General features: G+C 37.2%; 1 protein-coding gene across 1 annotated transcript in view; it reads right to left on the minus strand.

The window, feature by feature from the left end:
- LOC124721196 overlaps positions 1–22587 on the minus strand; it is a 136882-nt gene that overhangs the window by 29847 nt on the left and 84448 nt on the right. The window contains exons 3-6 of the mRNA XM_047246040.1: positions 18663–18766; positions 16717–16865; positions 14362–14592; positions 6356–6503 (exon numbers count right to left, since the gene is read on the minus strand). Coding sequence (XP_047101996.1) covers positions 6356–6503; positions 14362–14592; positions 16717–16865; positions 18663–18766 — 632 coding nt within the window. The remainder of the gene's footprint in view (positions 1–6355; positions 6504–14361; positions 14593–16716; positions 16866–18662; positions 18767–22587) is intronic.

The following is a 22587-nucleotide window of genomic DNA, read 5'->3' on the forward strand; positions in this document are numbered from 1 at the left end:
ACAGAATCATGTGAAGTGTTGCACAGATAGTTTGCAGCTGTTCAGGAAGAATCCTCAGGACTTTAAGCATCGTTTCATCACTGTGGATGAAACCTGGATACATTACTATACTCCTGAGACCAAACAACAATCTAAACAATGAGTTACCAAGGGAGAGTCTGCAGCAAAAGAGGTGACAACCAGTCCTTCGGCTGGAAAGGTTATGGCGACTGTCTTTAGGGACTTGCAAGGGATAACCCTCATCGACTATCTGGAAAAGGGTAAAACTATTACAGGTGCATATTATTAATCATTACTGGACCGTTTGAAAATCAAGCTGCCGAAAAACGCTGGAGACTGGAGCGCAAAAAAGTCCTTTTCCATCACAACAATATACCAGCACACACCTCAGCAGTTGTGGTCACAAAATTAATGGAAATGGGATTCTGACTCGTTTCACATCCCCCCTATTCTCCAGACTTGGCTCCCTCAGACTACTATTTGTTCCCCAATTTCAAGAAATGTCTGGCGGGACTAAGATTTTATTCAAACGAAGAGGTGATTGCAGCAACTAATAGCTATTTTGCAGACTTGGTCAGTTCCTATTATTTGGAAGGGATCAACAAATTAGAACAGCATTGGATGAAGTGTATAAGTCTAAAAAGAGACAATGTTGAAAAATAAAAAAGGTTTACCCCAAACAAGTAAGTAGTTTTTATTTTTGCACGGACTTTTCAGACGCCCCTAGTAAAATTGTAAGATGTGTTACCACGTTAGTTTCAGAGATATTGCTGGGCCATGGTCTGGTGGACTAGATCTTCCAAAGGAGGAGGCAGGTTGTACCATGGTCTTTCTTTACCTGGTGAAAACCCATGGCTGAGTTAGCAGAAAATGTCACCACACGCAGAGGAGCTGAAGCAGACGGCACCTGGCTGGGCATACTTTTGCAAGAAACCACAGTCAGAATGTGCTGACACCACATGAATCATGGACAAGCCCTTACAGTGGGACAAGTTATCATGTGTTTAACTTTGATGACCACAATAGGAGCTTAACACAACTTACAGCAGAAGTTTGAACACACTACAGCATTGGTGACCAGGATTACCACACATCCAGGCCTAGAACCAGGCCACTTCCTTGCTCTGCATGAGGAGGTGTGATAGCTTGATAAAACAGTGATGGGCTGAACACCCCATAAATACTGCCCAGCCGGCCATGGTGGCCATGCGGTTCTGGCGCTGCAGTCCGGAACCGCGGGACTGTTACAGTCGCAGGTTCGAATCCTGCCTCGGGCATGGGTGTGTGTGATGTCCTTAGGTTAGTTAGGTTTAAGTTGTTGTAAGTTCTAGGGGACTTATGACCTAAGATGTTGAGTCCCATAGTGCTCAGAGCCATTTGAACCAAATACTGCCCACCTCAGCCATGCAGAATCTGTGACTATCTGCAGACAGCTATGAGAGATACTCCACACCAGTCATTGACCTGAAATGGATCATCCAACTGCCACTACTACATATCTCCTTCGTTAGCTGTGGAACTACTTGCTGCAACTTGGCCTGATGCCACCAGAAGTTGAACTGGTTCTTTCCAGATGGGGGATCATCTGCTGGCTGACTTTTGCTGGCTTCCGGGTGCCTACCTGGAGGTCCACCTAGGCTTGAATAGCAGCTGAGCCACCACCTGTCCTGCGAGAGCACACACACTACTGCAGGCTCATCCCTGCAGGCCACTGTTACTGCATCCTGCACCAGGCTCCTCAGTTGAATTCTGTGTGCTTGAGTGATTCCCACACTGTGTCACACATTTGCACCAGGACATGTGACTGACTTCTGTGGAGTCTACCTTAGCACCATGCTAACTGTTTAAAAGCAGCCTGACATGGCGATATACCGCTGGAGTGTTGACAATATAACTTCATCTCAGCTGCCACCTGCTGGATAGGGTGACACTGCATGCTAGTCTTTACATGAGGCCACATGCTGAGCCAAGCACACTTCGCTGACTGTGATCAGCCTGTATCTGGGGCTGCTGACCACTATCGGATACCACTACAGCTGCTGGATTTTTGGATGGAATAAAGAAACCCTATAAATACAGCGTCTAAGACTTTCTGTCAATCATCCACTTGGCTCTATGAACCCACCACCCTCATAATCAACACTCAGCACCATTGCTACCTATAGAGGGGGTTGGCGGGGGGGTTCCATCATCTCACCTGCCGTCCTGACCCGCTACTACGATGCCTTTGTTGCCTCACATTGACTGCAGAATCAGAGTGGCAAAAGATATGGCACATGATACTGCAATGAAATCAGTACTTTGAAAATGTTATATTGCTTTTATACATATCTGGAAGAGAAAATAAAATTTGAGGCTCACAGCTGAGATAAATAGATCAAATGACCATAATCATCCAGAATGCAAAGTATCATGAGTACATAATCAATATTATGGAAAGAAAAATATTTTATTGAATCAATTTTAATTATTATTATCAGCCACTATGTGAGAAGCTCATTATTGAAGGTGGGCAACTCCTCTTTTCAGGAAATTTAGATGTTAACTGAATCCAGTAGTACTTTTCAAGTTGAATCTAATTATAATCTTAACCTTCAAAAATGGACTGAAATGTGTTTAAAATTAATGTAAATCCTTATCTGTGGAAAAGAAATGGGACACCTACAATAAATTTCTGCATCATATTCAGCCACCTCCTGCAGCAGCCAGTAAGATGACAGGAATGCCTATCTGGCATTCCCATACTGCAGTTTGTATCCAATACAGCAGAACCTCTTCTGTTGTAAGATGTTTATTTTCAGTCTTATCTTACGTTATTAATTTAACATAATAATGTGAAGTCCTGGAAGAGAATGTATGGCCAAGCACAATGGAGAGAAGTAACATGACAGTCAGATGTTGCATTGGCATAAAAACATATTTGAGAATAATTCAACACAATGTTGGAATGAAGTTGAAAGTGCAGTCCATTGTGAAAGTTGTGAATGTGAACATTTGCTCAGATCTGATCACTGAAAAATTGTGACTAACAGTATTAAGTGTCTCATGAGCACCACAATAACTGATTTTTGCAAACTTGTATGATGTTTGAGTACAGTGTACATAATGGAAGAAGGTTAAGGACACAAAATCTCACTGTATGCTTGCTTTACATAACTAAGAGTTTAATACCATAGGCTGTTTATTTATAATGGTTCAGTTTCATTGCCATACAAAAGCGCTATGAAAAACTAATTTTGTTAATACAATGCAAAGCACACTGATTTCAGAATTGCAAAGATCTAAATGAATAAACAAACTCCATCTGTGTTAGTTGTGATCCAGATGGTGTCTGATTATGTTCTATAATAAAAGAGATCATGGTTCCTAAAACTTGTCATCAGTTACATCCCACAGATCTCTTAAGAATGCCTGCCTTCAGTTTCAGACTTGGACAGATCATCACATGTGAAACAAACATGGACAATCCTAAATTTATTCTCAAATTTCAGCTTTGATATTCACTCTTATAAAAAATGAACTGAAACTGGCTTTTGAGGCATCATAAGAATCATCTGAAATATATTCAGTACTCTACACTTCATACATCTGTATATCAAATGAATTCCCAAGTGTGATTAAGGACTACGATCAGCTGTAGAATGGAATAATGACAATGAAAGTTTTTGCCAGACCTTGACTCGAACCTGAATTTCCCATGTGTCACAAGTGGTTGCCTTACCATTTGGCTATGGCTATCCATGCATGCCTTACGGCCAGACCCAAACTTCAATATGTCATCAACCATGCGTCTGCGACCCGTATACATACATACATCATATATATTCCTGCACAGATCAGACAGTGTATTTGAGGGGCACTTGCAAAGGAACTTTGCATCATAACCAGAATAACACAGGCACTGCAATATCGTCATATATATATATAAAAACACAGATGATGTGACTTACCGAACGAAAGTGCTGGCAGGTCGATAGACACACAAACAAACACAAATATACACATGAAATTCAAGCTTTCACAACAAACTGTTGCCTCATCAGGAAAGAGGGAAGGAGAGGGAAAGACGAAAGGATGTGAGTTTTAAGGGAGAGGGTAAGGAGTCATTCCAATCCCGGGAGCGGGAAGACTTACCTTAGGGGGAAAAAGGGGTATACACTCGCACACACACACATATCCATCCGCACATACACAGACACAAGCAGACATTTGTAACGGCAAGTCTGCTTGTGTCTGTGTATGTGCGGATGGATATGTGTGTGTGTGTGTGTGAGTGTATACCCGCTCCCGGGATTGGAATGACTCCTTACCCTCTCCCTTAAAACCCACATCCTTTTGTCTTTCCCTCTCCTTCCCTCTTTCCTGATGAGGCAACAGTTTGTTGCGAAAGCTTGAATTTTGTGTGTATGTTTGTGTTTGTTTGTGTGTCTGTCAACCTGCCAGCACTTTCATTTGGTAAGTCACATCATCTTTGTTTTTAGATATATTTTTCCTACGTGCAATGTTTCCCTCTATTTTTATATATATATATATATATATATATATATATATATATATATATATAAAAAATAGAAGGAAACATTCCACGTGGGAAAAATTATATATAAAAACAAAGATGAGGTGACTTACCAAACAAAAGCGCTGGCAGGTCGATAGACACACAAACAAACACAAACATACACACAAAATTCAAGCTTTCGCAACAAACTGTTGCCTCATCAGGAAAGAGGGAAGGAGAGGGGAAGACGAAAGGAAGTGGGTTTTAAGGGAGAGGGTAAGGAGTCATTCCAATCCCGGGAGCGGAAAGACTTATCTTAGGGGGAAAAAAGGACAGGTATACACTCGCACACACGCACATATCCATCCACACATACAGACACAAGCAGACATTTGTAACGGCAAGTCTGCTTGTGTCTGTGTATGTGCGGATGGTGTCTGTATGTGTGGATGGATATGTGCGTGTGTGCGAGTGTATACCTGTCCTTTTTTCCCCCTAAGGTAAGTCTTTCCGCTCCCGGGATTGGAATGACTCCTTACCCTCTCCCTTAAAACCCACTTCCTTTCGTCTTCCCCTCTCCTTCCCTCTTTCCTGATGAGGCAACAGTTTGTTGCGAAAGCTTGAATTTTGTGTGTGTGTTTGTGTTTGTTTGTGTGTCTATCGACCTGCCAGCACTTTCGTTCGGTAAGTCACCTCATCTTTGTTTTTTTTATATATATATATATATATATATATATATATATATATATATATATATATATATATATATATATATATATATATATATATTATTGGAGGCTTAAACCTCCAGAAAACACTGTGGAAATAAATAAAGAGTGACTAGTGACAGTTGATTTGTGTGACCTGGTATCAATAACAGTCTTGGTATAGTGTAACAGAATTTTAGCTTGAATTTAGGAACCATAGCCTTGCTTTGGAAGATAGTAAGGAAAGATTTGCTTGAAGATACATAGTATTCAGACCATTAAATGAAATCTGAACATACATATACCAAGACAAATAAGAGGAATTAGATGATAAAGGTTTTAAAAATTAAGCTAAAAATCACAGCATATCAACTAGTCAAGGAACAAACATTGATAATTGAATACAAACTAGACTAGAAGGGTATGATGTAATCAATGGGAGGGGAGAGGATAATCAATTTAAAAGTGTAAAGAAAATAGAAAAAGAGAAAAAAGTAAGGGATAAAAAGGAATAAGAAGACGTATTGACAGAGAAGAGGAAAAAATATAGCATTAGGAATAGTAGAAATGTGGAATATATATATATATATATATACATATATCTAAAAAGAAAGATGATGAAACTTACCAAACAAAAGCGCTGGCAGGTCGATAGACACACAAACAAACACAAACATACACACAAAATTCTAGCTTTCGCAACCAATGGTTGCCTCGTCAGGAAAGAGGGAAGGAGAAGGAAAGACAAAAGGATATGGGTTTTAAGGGAGAGGGTAAGGAGTCATTCCAATAATAGAGGGAAACATTCCACGTGGGAAAAATATATCTAAAAAGAAAGATGATGAAACTTACCAAACAAATATATATATATATATATATATATATACACACACACACACCTGTGTGTGTGTGTGTGTGTGTGTGTGTGTGTGTGTGTGAGAGAGAGAGAGAGAGAGAGAGAGAGAGAGAGAGAGAGAGAGAGAGAGAGTGCACACGTGCGTTCAGGCACATGAGGGCATGCACCACCACATTAGTGTAAACATGTGTTTATCTGCTCATGTACAAATATGTGTCAGGCAAAATGTTTTCTTTGTGTCATAGAAGCTGATGAGTTGCAAAGCATAAGATCAATAATAATGAGATTACTTACACCACGACATTTATCAAGACAGACATTCACCGTCCCCTTAAACTCAACATAGGTTGACTGAGGAAACTTGAATGCTCTGAATTTTGCTGACAGAAAATCACCATCAACTGTATTGAAGTTTTCAAATAAGTATGTGTCAACTGAGCAACTGAAACAGAGAAATTAATTTACACCACTCAAAGTTGATTTCATTATTCTCTTTGGAGTGAGGTGATTATACACACATCAAAAAAAGTTTTGCATCACTCCGGTTCCTAGAACTCTTGAAGATAGACATTGACTGTTGATATTGTATTACAGGCACAGTTCCTTTGACTGTTCAGAGACATCACTAAATCCATCCAAAGATGTAAACAGCCATGCATGAGCAGCGCCTATTACACGAAGGGGGTCTGACAGCTGATCAGTTCCAGTCATTCCACCAGGAAGAGGCACACAGCTCATGTTGTCTGTAGTTCAACCATGTCTAGATGGTCAATACCACAGTTCAATCATGTCCATATTGTTATTTTGTGCCAGGAAGGACTTTCAACAAGGGAAGTGTCCAGGCATCTTGGAGTGAACCTGAATATTTTGTTCGGACATGGAGGAGATACAGACAGACAGGAACTCTCAATGACCTGCCTTACTCAGGCCACCCAAGAGCTACAACTCCAGTGGATGACTACTAACTATGGATTATGGCTCAAAGGAACCCTGACAGTGATGCCAACATGTTGAATAATGCTTTTTGTACTGCCACAGGACGTTGTGTTATGACTCAAACTGTGCACAATAGGTGGCATGATACGCAACTTCACTCCTGATGTTCATGGAGAGGTCCATCTTTGCAACCATGACACCATGCAGTGCAGTACAGATGGGCCTAACAACATGCCAAATGGACTGCTCAGGATTGGCATCATGTTCTCTTCACCCATTAGTGTAGCATATGCCTTCAACCATACAATCGTCACAGACGTGTTTGAAGGCAACCCAGTCAGGCTGAATGCCTTAGACACACTGTTCAGCGAGTGCAGCAAGGCGGAAGTTCCTTGCTGTTTTGGGGTGGCATTATGTGGGGCCAACATATGCTGCTGGTGGTCATGGAAGGCAACGTAATGGTTGTATGATATGTGAATGTCATCCTCCGACCGACAGTGCAATCATATCAGCAGCATATTGGCGAGGCATTCAACTTCATGGATGACAATTCACACCCCCATCATGCACATCTTAAGAATGACTTCCATCAGGATAATGACATCCCTCAACTAGAGTGGCCAGCATGTTCTCTAGACATGAGCCCTATCAAACATGCATGGGATAGATTGAAAAGGTCTGCTTATGGATGATGTGATCCACCAACTACTCTGAGGGATCTACTCTAAATTGCCATTGAGGAGTGAGACAATCTAGAGCAACAGCACCTTGATGAACATGTGGATAGTATGCCATGATGAATACAGGTATGCATCAAAGCAAGCTACTGGGTATTAGAGGTACCAGTGTGTACAGCAATCTGGACCACCACCTCAGAAGTTCTTGCTTTATGGTGGTACAACATGCAATGTGTGGTTTTCATGAGCAATAAAAAGGGCAAAAATGATGTTTATGTTGATCTCTATTCCAGTTTTCTGTACAGGTTCCAGAACTCTCAGAGCTGAGGTGATGCAAAACTTTTTTTGATGTGTGTATTATAGCTTAGAGTAGTATTTAATATTACTGAGCACATAGTGTTTTTAATTTAAGTCTGTAGTTTCTCCCACTTCTTATTTTACCTAATTGTTCTATGTATAAGTGACTGTGGTTACCTTTAATAGATTTCTGCATTAGAAAAAGACCATTTAAATTATACATTCAGTGTAATACATAACAAAACTGTACAAAGTTGAGATACCAAAGTGCCTTCTAATATTTTTTATGATTTACATCTACCATCTTTGATTGATACAGATGTTAAATATGAGAGCATAATTTGATCTTCTCGCACTAATAAATACTGAGAAACACAGTTTGGAATTCTGTATTGGTTTCATTTGTTTGAGCATCAGGAACATAAGTAGTAAACTGATAAAATCTTACTAACCTTTGAACAATTTTAAACAAGATTAAAATTTTCTGAGACCTTGAAAGACATGTTGCAACTACTTCATTAAGGCATCACAGGATATATATGAAATATGTGACAGCTAATTATTCCATGTAGGTTACACATTACACAACTGCTAACAAAGAGCTAATGGAGGTGCATCATTATTACAAGGTGTTCAAATAATGAATATAATGAAACATAAACTCTTCAGACTGAGGACAGATGGATGACTTTATTTAACATTTTATTCTTATATCTCATCTAAAAGTGAGTTGGATGGTTTTCTATGTCAATTATCAATGACTCCACCAGCAGCCAGTACAAGGCACCTGGTGCATAGGCCTGACTGATGATGTCAAACCAGAGATAAAATTCTGCCACGAGCTGGCTGCAAAACATGTTGATCCATACTGTGCTAAGGTCTTTACCTCACTTACAACATACTTTGACAACTTGGTTGTTTATTGGACATCAGCTGGACTGGGTTTTGGGATTACTGCTCTATGAATTATTGACAGATTAGTTGAACCTGAAGCTATCAAGATTATTCACTTGGTGGATGCAATGATTTATGACAAAATGGTACAGACTGGAATTGTGAACTCTCAAGTGATTACAGTGTATTCATATTCTTTATGTACCAAAGTGTCCATTGTGCCACAACAGTTATAATGTTTTATTCTGTGATTGCTATCCGAAAATTGAGCGTTGTGTCCAGTCTCAATTATCTTCCTGCAAAAATGAAAAATACAAGGGATACAACTTAGAATTTTCAAATTTAAGACACCCATATGACATGCCCATTACTTTGTGTATAAGACTTCTTCAGAATAATGGAGTCTTATGATGAGTAAAATCTTACAGGTATTATATATATATAAGAATTCAAATCTGCTGCTTAAACTGAATTTCTTTATTGTGATAGCCCTATTTCCATTACAGTGCCATTGTTAAGATTAAGTTGTTCTTGACTTCCATATCACATCAGTGGGTACTTTCATATGCATGTATGAAACTACTGTCTATGGCTCTGTTATCTGTCTTTGTATTTTAATGAATTTGTGGCATCATGTTGGTCCTGGGTATTTTACTTTTTATTTATATGATAACGAATTTCTGACAGTATATTTGACAGTTGCACCACTCATACTATCTGCAGCTGAAGTTACATCACAGTCATCAGCAAATATGTATGAGTCTATTAGCACTGTATGTTTTCACAACTATTTAATAGTCAATGTAAGCTCAACAGGTGAAACATTAGTCACCACATTAAAAGTGCACCGATGAGGATAAAATGATGATGATTACGACAACACAACACCCAGTCCCTGAGCGGAGAAAATCTCTGACCCAGCTGGGAATTGAACCTGGGCCCTTAGGATTGACATTCTGTCACACTGACCATTCAGCTACTGGGGGCGTACACATTGTACATGAAGCTCCTTGATATGTTGATGGATCAATAAACAATGTCCAATATGTTTGCAAGGAATGTTCTACCTCTTGCAGCTACATAACATGGTGTAAAAACTGTGGTCATTAAAAAACCCCTAACCAATGGGGAGTAAGATGAGTGTCACATCTTGTGTTGACAACTAGTTTCACTCCTGACTGAAACTGCTGCTGGCAGTGAATGTAGGTCCATTTCATTCTCTTTCTGGATGAACATTGCAAAGGGAACTGGATAAATGGACATTTGGAATCTGACACCCAAGCAAAGGCATAAAAAGTTGTCTGTCTTCAAAGGGTCTAACATCACAGAAACTGAACAGTAGCTCTCTGGATGCATGTTGCATGATGCTGTCTGATGAGTTGCGACTTTGCTTCTTTCTGTGAGCATAAGATATAATGTTGTCATCCTGGCATAGAGAAGCTATTGATTTTAATGAAATTTTGTTTTGATTATGCTGAAATTTGTTACACAATGACATGAGTAAGTTGTCTCCATCTATGTCTCTCTGTAGTCCACCTCAAGGTGCATGGCCTCAGGTACATTGTACCACTGCTAATCGTTTCCTTGCAAATGGAACATGGGAAATACGTCTTTCTATATGCTGCTATACGAACTCTAATTTCTCTTATTTCACCTTTGTGGTCCTTGTGCAAAATGAACTATTGCAGCAGCAGAACTGATCTGCAGTCAGCTGCAAATGCTCATTCTCTAAATTTTCTCACAGTGTTTTGCAAAGAGAATGTTGTCTCTTATCCAGGGTTCCCCATTTGAGTTCACAAAGCATCTACGTAATACTTACATGTTGATCAAATCTACTGGTAACAAATCTAGCAGAGTGCCTCTGAACTGCTTTGGTGTCTTCCTTAAATCTGACTCAGTGGGGACACCAAACACTCAAGCAGTACTCTAGAATGGGTCACACTAGTGTTCTATATGCTGTGTTCATTATAGACGTGCTGCACTTTCCTAAAATTCACTGAATAAACCAAAGTCCACCACTTGTCTTTCCTACTACTGAACTTACATGCTGATCCATTTCCTATTGCTTTGCAACATTATGTGTAGGTATTTAATCAAAACGATTGTGTCAAACAGGATGTCACTAATACTGTGTTCCAACATCATAGGATTGTTTTTTCTGCTCATCTGTGTTAACTTCATTAACTTATATTTTTCTATAGTTAGCACAAGCTGCCATTAATCACACCAAGTAGAAATTCTGCCTAAGTCATCCTGTATCATCCTCCAGTCACTCAATGATGACACTTTCCCATACACACAGCATCATCAGCAAACAGTCACAGATCAACTTGATCTTCAGAACAATTCTGTTTATAAAGCTTTTTAAAGCGGTTGTCTTATGTGCATTTCACGCAAATGAATAACTTGGAATATTGTGGCACCATAAATATCTTTGTTTCAGATTATGTTGTATTGTATTGTATTAAACCGGGGACCTAGAAACGACAGAGAGGCTTCGTCCCGCAATAGCCCTCAGTGGTTCACAACCCTGCAACAGGCCACAGCTGTCCACCCACTCCACCGCCGCCCCACACCGAATCCAGTGTTACAGTGCAGTTCAGCCCCCAGTGGACTCCTTCCAGGAACGTCTCATACCAGACAAGTGTAACCTCAAATTTTTGTGTGGTAGATTAATTATGGTGCATCCATACATGGAAATGGTGTTTGTGCAGCAATCGCCCACATAGTGTAGCTGAGGCGGAATAAGGAGAACCAGCTCACATTTGTCGAGATAGATGGAAAGCTGCCTTAAAACCATCCACAGGCTGGCCTGCACACTGGACCTCGACACTAATCCGCTGGGCAGATTAATGCCGGTGACCAGCATGCCTTCTTGCTCAGGAAGCAGTGCATTAGAGCAAGCAGCCAGCTGGGCAGGCTTGTTTCATATGGTTTATTGCCTATGGGATTTCAAATATTTTCAATGGTTAAAAAATGGGTGGTTGAATTTAAATGTGGTCATAGTTCCCCTGAAAGTGTTCCATGTGAAATAAAATCTAAAAGTGCAACCATAAATGAAAACATCAGGACAGACCAAATGTTACACAGTCACCAATTGAAGGTGCTTGAAACAGCTGGTACAGGCATATTAGAGGAAATAATATTATATGTTATACTTGAGGAATTAATTGTGAGAAAGGTTTGTGTAAGAAGGTTGCTGCATTGGTGAATGCTTACTAAAGTGAATTTGAGATTCACTTTCTCACTACTTGTAATGTGTAGAGCATTTTAAAATAATTTGACAGATTTTATGTACCAACCTGTAACTATAGATGGGACTTGAGTCCACCACCTAATCCCAGAAATGAAAGCATGGAATGAAAATCAATGCCATGCACCAAAAAATGAAAAATTTACTTTGTCTGCCAGAAAGGTTATGTCCAGTTTCTGTAGGTTACAAAACATTTTCTTATAAATGATTACCTTGCAAAAGATAGAACAATAACTGATGAACACTATATAATTTCTTGGATCAACTAGATGAAAAAAGATGTGATAACAGACATGCATTAAAAACAAAAAGAATCACTATCTTTTTCTAGGCAATTCACCTGTCATCAAAGCTTTGGTAGTAGTGTATAAATAGGTAGATTTGAAGATGGAATCTCTGTCATATTCACAGGATTTGGCACCCTTAGATTTTCATATTATGACATATCAAAAAGAAACTATGTCTGGAAAGTGTCTAGAGTACAGTGAATGGGCTATAGTAGATGCAGATGGTTATTCTTCAGACTTGCCTGAATAGAAATTCAGTGATTGAACCTACTCATTGGAAAAATACTGAATAAACTGCATTGGCCCAAAACTGGCTATGTTGAAAAATTAGTTCATTTTTGAAACAAAATCCACAGTCTTATTCTACCAGGTAGAGAACTTTTCACCTCATCATCATAGCTCCTGATGTGAACTTAAGATTGTCAAAAGAACAAAATATAGTTCTTAATAGAGATTACAGTGAGGCAGGACAATCAATGTATTAAAAAACCCTAGAGCAATGCCTTTGTGGGAGTGATGTTATGTGACATTATACACAAGATATTCATGGTACACATGAAGAATGTGATGATATTACATGCCCACTGACACACTTTCTATCCAGACAAAAGTGATACTTAAGTTTGTCACTGATTGTGTGGTACAAATTAAAATGTATCACAGACAGGGAGTCTAATCAAGATTCCTGTTGTTCATGCTCAATACACAGCAAATTACAACATCTGAACATGTCTTAAGGACCAAATCAAAGCTTCACTTTGTCCCATGATCATCCCCCTTTCTCCTTGCAAACTCTGTAGTGGCTCTCCCATGGTACTCTGAGATCAGAACCTCTCAGAGAAAGAAAATAGCAGGAGTTTTGTTTATCCACTATCTCATGTTTTGCTGAGAAATAAGTCTTCTGTGTAGAATGTACACAGCACAAAGCCTACATAGAATATCTGTCTAACTAATGTAGGGAACAGCAACCATTAGAAATTAAAACTGTGGTGGCTACAAGTCACATATAACTTTTTCTTTATTTTTAAATATTTCACTTGACCAACACAAGCATCTTCAGAAATGATGTAGCTGAAGGCCACATGTTACAAATATCAGGCTGTATATGTTTCACTGTCATACATACATACATACATCTATGATAGCGGCACTGTATGCATCCCAATCTTTTTAAAATATGGCCCTTGGCTACGTAACGTCTGAAGACGTCTGTGTTGATCAAGTGAAACATGTAAAAATAAAGAAAATGTTACATGCAGCTTGTGCTTGCTCTACAATTTTAATAAAGTATGTCTCTTTGGTTTTGATAAAGATAAATGGGAAATACTGTACTAACTTAATTTGGAAGAATTACTAAATGTGATGTGGAAACAGTTACATTGTTTTTAAAAATCCAATAACCACAGATGAAACATTTTTATCTCAAAAAATACTTATTAAAATGGATTATGGATCAATATTGATAATAAGAATATTGAAATACTACCAATTAACTACTGAAACATTTGTAGAAGTGTCCCAGAACTCACTTCTGCTCAAGAAAGCAGTTATTTCATGTAATACTAGCAATTAAATATACTTGAAACATGTTAAGAACTTCATTGAATTTAGAACTGCCATTAATCTCATTGTAAATTCCATCTCATTAAACATTTTTAGGCTTTCTCTAAAATCTTCAAGTGTTTGTCACGCTATTGTTTCCTTTGAGTATTGGGGGACTGTACCTGTAGTTCATTATGTAATATGATCAACTGCATGCATCCTCCAGTACTGTTACTAACAAGATAGCTGCACACAAGCTTACTAACACTCATTATCCTAGTAAATCACTGGTTATTATCATTACTGACATTTGGTATAAAGTGATATCACATTTAAAGTATGTTTTCACATAATAAAGATCTCAGGTATTTTGAACTAATTTTAATTGAAAACAATTAGTTCGGTAGCTCTTACCCATTGAAAATAATAGTCTCATCCTGAGATTTTGTATCTGTTACCATCATGTAACTGACTAGAAGACCATATACTGGAGCAGTGGCTTTATCGAGATATATTTCCATTTGCAACGGCGTCCCTGGATTCACATTCAACTCTCCAGTTACAAGTTGCCCTCCTTGACGAACACCAACTCCTAATGTAGGTGCTTCAACTTTCTGCTCAAAAGTATAGCTCACTTCTAAGGCACTGTAATAAAAAATAAAGCAGCTCTTAGAATGTCATACTTAGCCAAACCCCTTTACACTATCAGAAAATTATTGATTTATCACAAAAATATTTAGCACATATTGGAACAAGACAAAGCTGAATCATTGTATGGTTGCTATTTACTCCAGGATAACCATTAGAAAAAGAGTTTATAATTTTTATTATAGGTGGGTAAGATTTTGTGTGTGTGTGTGTGTGTGTGTGTGTGTGTGTGTGTGTGTGTGTGTGTGTGTGAATTATATGCTACTAACTACATGGGTCTTTTTCTGTCTTCCTTATCAGGACACAAAAACAATTAAGACTTCTAGGAATTACAGTTAATGGTCCCATAACAATTAACCCATAGTTGAACAAAGTGAAGAAACGTCTTAAGTGAGAATTTTCAGTAACAGAAAATTAAATTACTTTTCTCACAGAGAATGACAATGAAAGGTCACTCCATTTGACAAAGAGGCCCTCACATTTAATGCTGCTGTCAACTTCAGTTCAATCTAACTTCAGACTGAAGTTTTCAATAAAATAATTGAGGTACAACTCATATTTCACATTTGAGTTTGAATATGAGTAAAATAATATTTGAATGCATTTTCTTTGCATCTAATGTGGCATCTACTTACTTTATGTCCTGGGAACAATAATGGCTGAACATAGTTGGAAATGAGAGCAGATTTCTGCTATTGTTGCATTTTTCTTAGGAGAACTCCTTTTAGCAGCTGGGTTAAACATCAGATCCTAATTTTTGTTACACCGTGCAATGATGTAAATGGTATTTTGCACATATTAATTTTTTGTCACTAATCAGACTATTATACTTGAAGGTGGCCATGAGAAATTTTGGAGTCACTACAGGGCTTATGCTCCTTCACATCATGCTCTCCAGAGTGTTGTTGCAAGAAAATATTTTGCTCATCACTAGTTTTGAACAAATTAATAACACTGACCAAGCCCGACTTTTGGTCAGCACATAACTTGAAAATACACTGCATGTGGCTGCTACAGATGGGACATGTTGCTCTTACTAGAAAGATGTCATTTCTCCCATTTTCATGTTCTCGGCCTTGTATCCCTGATGGTCTGATAAAATCTCTCTCTCTCTCTCTCTCTCTCTCTCTCTCTCTCTCACACACACACACACACACACACACACACACACACACACAATGTGAATACCATGTTACAACAGGTTCGTATGTTGATACATAACATGTCTGCACAATATCATTCGATGTCATTGTGATGCTTATACACTGTCTGAAGCAGAATCCAAATGAATCACTGACTTATGTTGTTTCTGTAATAACAGCAGTTTTCTGTGGCATATTCCTTCAGAAGAAGGCACTGGAGTAGTGTGATTTCAACACATTATATGCTGACCACAGAAGTCCATTGCTCTCATAAAATGTTTGTAAAAATCCAGAGTTGTGTATTTTATTCTGTCATTGTGATCATAGATTCATTTAGAAATTTGGCATGATGGCTACTGTGTCTGTATGAGACAGGTAACAGAGCTATAATTTTTCTATTTTGCACACATTTAATTTTATCTGTATGGTGTTTGCTTCTTCTTGATTCAGTTTTTCCTAGCATATGTGCTCAAATTCTATCACTGTATTTCCCTTGATGATACTGAGTATTGGTCTAGTATATGCTGTCATTATTGCTTTGAAGATAGTTTTGTTTTTGCAAACTGCCTATAGCTACTAACAGTGCATTACTGAAGAGGGAAAGCTTCTCAAATAGTCGATTTACTGCAATTAGGCAATTAACTTCGTAGTTTATGTTTCTTCCTTATTCTTATACTGAATATTTTGCATATATTTTTTTGTCTTTGATTACTGTAGAGAACTGAAAACTAAAAAAAAAAAGGAAGAAGAGTCTGAAAAGCACTGCATAATAATGTTTAACTAATCACAGATAAATCCTCGGCTAGTGACACATTAAACATTTGCAGAAAATAATCAACCATAATGAAATTAGACATATTATTAAGAATATAACACTACATCTAATATTTTCAAATTTAAAGCTATTATAACTGTTAACATAGCTTGCATGATTCAAGGTTGCTATCACAATCATGAAATTATTATTGTGGTTACTCACTCTGCTTCTTGAAAGCCCACAGGCAGCACACTTCTCCTAGTCAAGGTGTGGTTCACTTGCGAATTCACAATACACTTTGCCAAAATCACTTCTTTAGGCTCTTCAGACGTCATTTCAACTATAATTCGATGGTAATATATTTTTTGTCCCTTTATAAAACAAAAGTATGTGACTGTGAAGGCACTTCAGAATATTTATATTTTGTTACAACTGTTGAATATACTTATGTTTTTAATGTTATATTTTGCTTTTAACAAAATTTACTTCATAAGAGATAACAAGATACACCACTGTATATACAGAATAATTATGTGAACACATGTGTTAAATGCTTATATACTTAAAATGTAAACATATTTTCATATAATTACTTCATGGTCTACACATGAAAAAAGAGAAAGGATAAGAAACAACAGAATCTTGAACAGACTGAAACTGTTTAGAATTGACATCACTTCACAGCATGCAAAAATAAGTTAATTTACTACCGCCAGCTTCACATTGAGTTCATAGATTTTCAGAGATTTTGCTAAAGCTACTCACATCATCAACTCTTTTACAAATCAAACTTAAACTACAGAACTAGACAGATTTAACTAAATATTAAATGCAGCAAACATATACATAGAAATTTTTTGTGATGCGAAGGGTGTATTTAACATGTGTTATCCTGTTGAGATGCAACATTGTAAATCACAGTATCATACTTTTCAGGTGCATTGAAATGAATGACAAGACTGGAAACATGGCTAGGATTGGGTGTTGAATGGTGTGGTTCAGTGTTTGACTTTTATGGGAGAAGCAACTGCAAATGGTATATTGACCGTAAATAATATTGGTAGGTGTCAATTGGTATAACCATATTAGTGTTAAAGGATAGAAGCTCAGACATCAAACCAAGTGCATGTGTATGTTCCTAAAATTCAGTGCCAAAATGCCTACATAAATATGGTTTTATGCGTAAAGGCAAGTAGTGTTGTAAACATTTACAAAGTACTTAAGTAACAGGATAATTCAAGGTGGACTATTGAATATGGACGAGATACATAAGTAGGAATAGTTGGTTCTCTTCAGGGCTGTATTCTCATATTTTCTGTACTATGTTTGTTAATGTTCTGTACTATGTTTGTTAATGTCACCTAATATAATGTTAACTATTCTGTAAACCACATCTGGTCAGTCATTGCTTTTAGATGAACAGTACACAGGGAAAGGGACAATCTGTAAGGTCCCTTGGCTTCAGTCCTATTACCCATTCATGGGAATGTTTTGAGAAAACCACTCTGTAAGTGTTTCAAACCTTTCTCCAAATACAGTTGTTGTACATCAGACTGGCCTACTGCCTTCTTAGGTTAAATGGTGGAGTTGTATATCTCAAGTTGCTCTTTGATGTGCTCATGCATCATATAAAAGTTTTTTACTAGCCTTTGATTTAGTTTTAGAACTGATATATTTTTATGCCGTTTGGTTCTAAGAGCACTGTGTTTCCTTAACATCTTAATTTTATATCACTGTTTTTGTCTTTCCATTTTGCATGTGTGTGTTGCTTATTTACTTACAGACAAAATGTTACAATTCGTTTTCAAATTGGTGGGCTCTGATCATCATTTTCACATCAATTTGTAAGGGGCAGTATACATGTATAACACATATAAAATTTTATTATGAGAATCGTAATATTGTTACACTCCATCCTGGATTTTCCATTGCTTGACATATAAAATTTTACTTCATTAAAATATAATAATGGGATATGAAAGAGATGAATGTGAATATTTACAAACTGAAATCCAGGCTTATTTCCACATACTATATGGAAACATATAAGTTATGTATACTTTCCTGAACATGCCTCAGATTTATTCTGTATGGTTTATCTTAATATGTTAATGCTAGCCATATAGAAGGTGGTGATGCATAAACAAAGTTATGAAATACCAACTTACAGTAATTTCATTTGTCACTCGAGTCACTCCACACTGGTAAACATCACTTAATGACAAATTGAAAGTCAATTTATTTCCTTCAGTTTCTGGATGGCATGCTGGATCTGAAAAATGGATAAGAAATACATAATATATATTTATAAAAATGCTAACTATAACTCAATAACTGTCTTCTTACATAAGTTAAAACAAATTGTTATGACACAAAACAACAGTAATGGAAATGAATTGTAGTTTCCTTCTGTACATGTATGTTCATTAGGTATTTCTAGAGGATAAGTAGACTATGACTGAAAAAGTGGGGTATAAATATTATGTTTATTTGAATGAAATCTGTTCATATGAAATGAATCATGTCAATAAGAATGAAATTAATGAAATGAAATGAAACAGTGAAACCCATTCAGAAGAGCTGAAATGTCACTGGAATGAATATGCCATAAATGTAGTTAACAATATAAGCTTGTGCACAAACATTACATTGGAAGTTGAACATTTCAAAACAGATTTCACTGATACCACTGCATTTCAATAATTTTATCAACATTGAATTTAATCAAAAAAAAAATATATATATATATACCCTATGATATATATATATCATAGGGTAAGCAAGGATCCTGCATCAACTCCTTTCCTGTGGTAGTACTAGCACTGAATGCACAAAACCTGGTTATTTATTTGTAAAAATTGTATGAAAACATATCTAACCTATAATTATTTCCTCTAGACAGCTGCTTCTGTTCTGTAGACACCATGTAATCATTTTGACAAAAACCAAGTCTATGAGTCATTTAATTAATTGTGTATTTGGTTGGCTTTGAAAAGTTAAGCTGATGGCCTAATCAAACATGGCAGCTGTTGTGATGTTCAAATAATTAAAGTTTCAGTCATGATCTGCAACAAAATTTCATTTTTCATGACTTATTTATTACACTTAAGGTACAGCACTTCTGAATGAATGTGTCTTACATTATCTCATATGCTGGTATTTCATAGATTTCATTTCCACTGATCCCTTTCATTTAATTTCAGGGACTATAAATCACTCCCTATGATAAGCTGCAGTCCTCCATAAAATCCATTCTCCCATTGGCACTATTTACACATACCATGATACAGAAGCTCTATTTGTGGTGATTGGAAGAAATAAGAAGAAACATCAGTGACTTCAAAAACTTGAATAGGGTTTGGAGGCTTGCGCAGATTTCTTAAATGATTAAAATTGGTTGCTTTCTGTTACCTAATTTCATTACTGATTACACTGATGCAAGCACCGCGTTCCAGAGGTACAGAAATCCTGTCGTTCAGTCTCTGCTTTATCTTCTGCATTTGCTCTACAGTCATGTTTAGGTCAACAATTCTATGTAATCATCCTATAACAGCAACATTCCCTAAGTGAATATTCCAATTATTTGAGATTAGTGCAAATGGTGAGTGGATAATCAATGGCTGAGTTCATTGCCAACTTTCCACATGTGGTTTTATACTACACTAAAAATTATCCAGTCCACTCATTTTGCTAAAAATGGTTGATTTGGATAGAGTGTAAGCAGTGGAGCTCATTATTTGTCTCAGATGTTGAGAAGACAACCTGAAGGCACAGGTCAAAGACAATAACTAAAGGCAGAGCAGAAACGCAAGGGAAGAGGATACGGAGTTTTCCCATGTGCTGGTGAGGATAGTTGCATGTTGTGCACAAGTATAGAGGAGAGGTCAATAAGAAAATTGTGGAAGACGGTACATTGGTATATGACTGCAATTGAAGAAAGGGAAAGAGAGGAAGCAAAGCTCGAGCATATAAAAAGGGAGAGTGTACGGTGAGGGTGTAAGTGGGAGCAAGTCATGGTATGGGAAAATGGATAGTGCTAAGAGCAGGGCAATAACTAGTGGAGATTGGGACTAGAGAGGTTGTGGTACTGAATACTGTGTTTCTCAGACAGTTTTTCACCAGTAAAATGTGGAAGAAGAGGAAAAAGGTGGAGGATACAGGTTGCAGAGGTTGAAAGAAATCTCACTTCCCATTTATATGCCTTCCTATTGCTCAACACTTCCTATATATAGTGATTGGCTGTCTTTACTAGTTTCTTTCTCTGTTTAGGTAGAACTATTTTTAATGTTCTGCTCAGGACTGGGTTGGGATCATTTTTTCATACAAGCAACATATCATTTGGTGCCCCCTTTCTCCTCCCCTGGTTGTATACTTTTACCCATGCAAGTTTTTGCTGCTAATTATGAAATATTCTGTATAAAAATTTTGGTCTTGTGGAACTCTCTGGTGTCCCTCTCTGTTTGACAGCTCAAAAGGACAACTGTGTTGCTTCAGCCTTAAACCAGCCCTGGGTCTATTGTCTCTTGATCATACACAAATATGATTTGTAATGGTATGCATGATAACCAGAAGGTAAGAGAACAAACATGTCAAATACTCTTCTTTTATACAGAATCATAGAATGTGTTAACATTGGCCATCTTCATAGACACCTGCAAGTCTGCAAGTAGGGGAACTTTCACTCCCTACCCCTTGTTCTGAAATCTGGAGTACAGACTTTTCATTTAGTACATAATAATTCTTTTACTTTATAGTGGTGAGTGGACAACCATCAATTCTCTGGGTTGTAATAAGTTTTTTGTGCCACTTACAAAATTGGCATGACATGTCTCAAAACTGACCAACTCATTTAAATTAAAAATGACAGTTTTAGAGTCTTGCCTCACTCCCCTGAATAAACTGCTGTGTGTGTCCATAGCCATCTTTAGAATGTATGGCTGAACTTGAAATGATTGTAGAGATATCCTGTGACAATGTCTAACACAAACAGAAGTGTATAATATGCCAATCGCTCTTCTCCACAGACAGTACATTATTTTTGTCTTAAGCATCTGGAAGCCATAGCCTCTATTAACATCAACAAAATACTTCTATGTCAAATTCTCTACTATGCCACTCACATGAATATGGATCACCTGCAAGACATTCACTGATATTACATTAGTTCTTAAGATTGCATCTAATTTGTTTCGGTTAACTGTCCTTATTCAAGTTTACTCCATATAAGTACTTGTTTAGAAGACAAATCTGGTGGATGAGGCAGGTAATTCTGTTGATGTTACCACAAAAGTAATATTCCAGAAAAAAAACACTCTGAGTCTCTTTGATGATGTTTTGTTGCAGATATATCTGCTGCAACAAGCACATGCAGAATGTTCTTCCAAGGATAAACAGTAATGTCTTGAAGTGTTTTCTATTATCTTAATGGTATACAAATAAAACTATGGGACAAAATATGAATTGCCTTTGTGGTAACAGTGGTAACACATGCACATATTTTGATTTGCTGATCAACTGAGCTAGTGATGCAATGATGGAACTGGATATATACATACGAGAAGAGTGAGGTTCAGCTCAGTAGTACAATAAATACATGTTGTTTAGATGAGGTAGCAATGTAGTTACTTAATGAACTTTCTCATGCTCATATTTTCCCAGACAGACTTAAATATGCTGTTGTTAAGCCATGTCACAAAATAGGAGAGGAAACAATAATAAAGAATTACCAACCATCTCATTATTGCCACTATAAAAAAATTGAGGTGACCACCTGTAATAGACTTTATAAATCCACGGTAAAGAGAAACATTTAGCACAGCAAACATTCAGGATTTCTAAACAGACTGTCATCTGAAAGGTTGTACTCACCTTGACAGATGACATAATAATTTAATTAAATTATAAATTATTACCACTGGGACTGTTTTGTGACTTTACTTACATGAACATGACACACACATGAAAAAGATAAAATATTATAGAATATAGTACACAAAGCCAGTTCATGGCATTTATCTTTAACTGTGTGTCAGAAAGCAATGTGTATCACTTAATAACAACAAGTACACATAATTTGAAGGAATCTGACTATTT

This window comes from Schistocerca piceifrons, chromosome X, assembly GCF_021461385.2.
Source record: "Schistocerca piceifrons isolate TAMUIC-IGC-003096 chromosome X, iqSchPice1.1, whole genome shotgun sequence".
Taxonomy (NCBI): Eukaryota; Metazoa; Arthropoda; class Insecta; order Orthoptera; family Acrididae; genus Schistocerca; species Schistocerca piceifrons.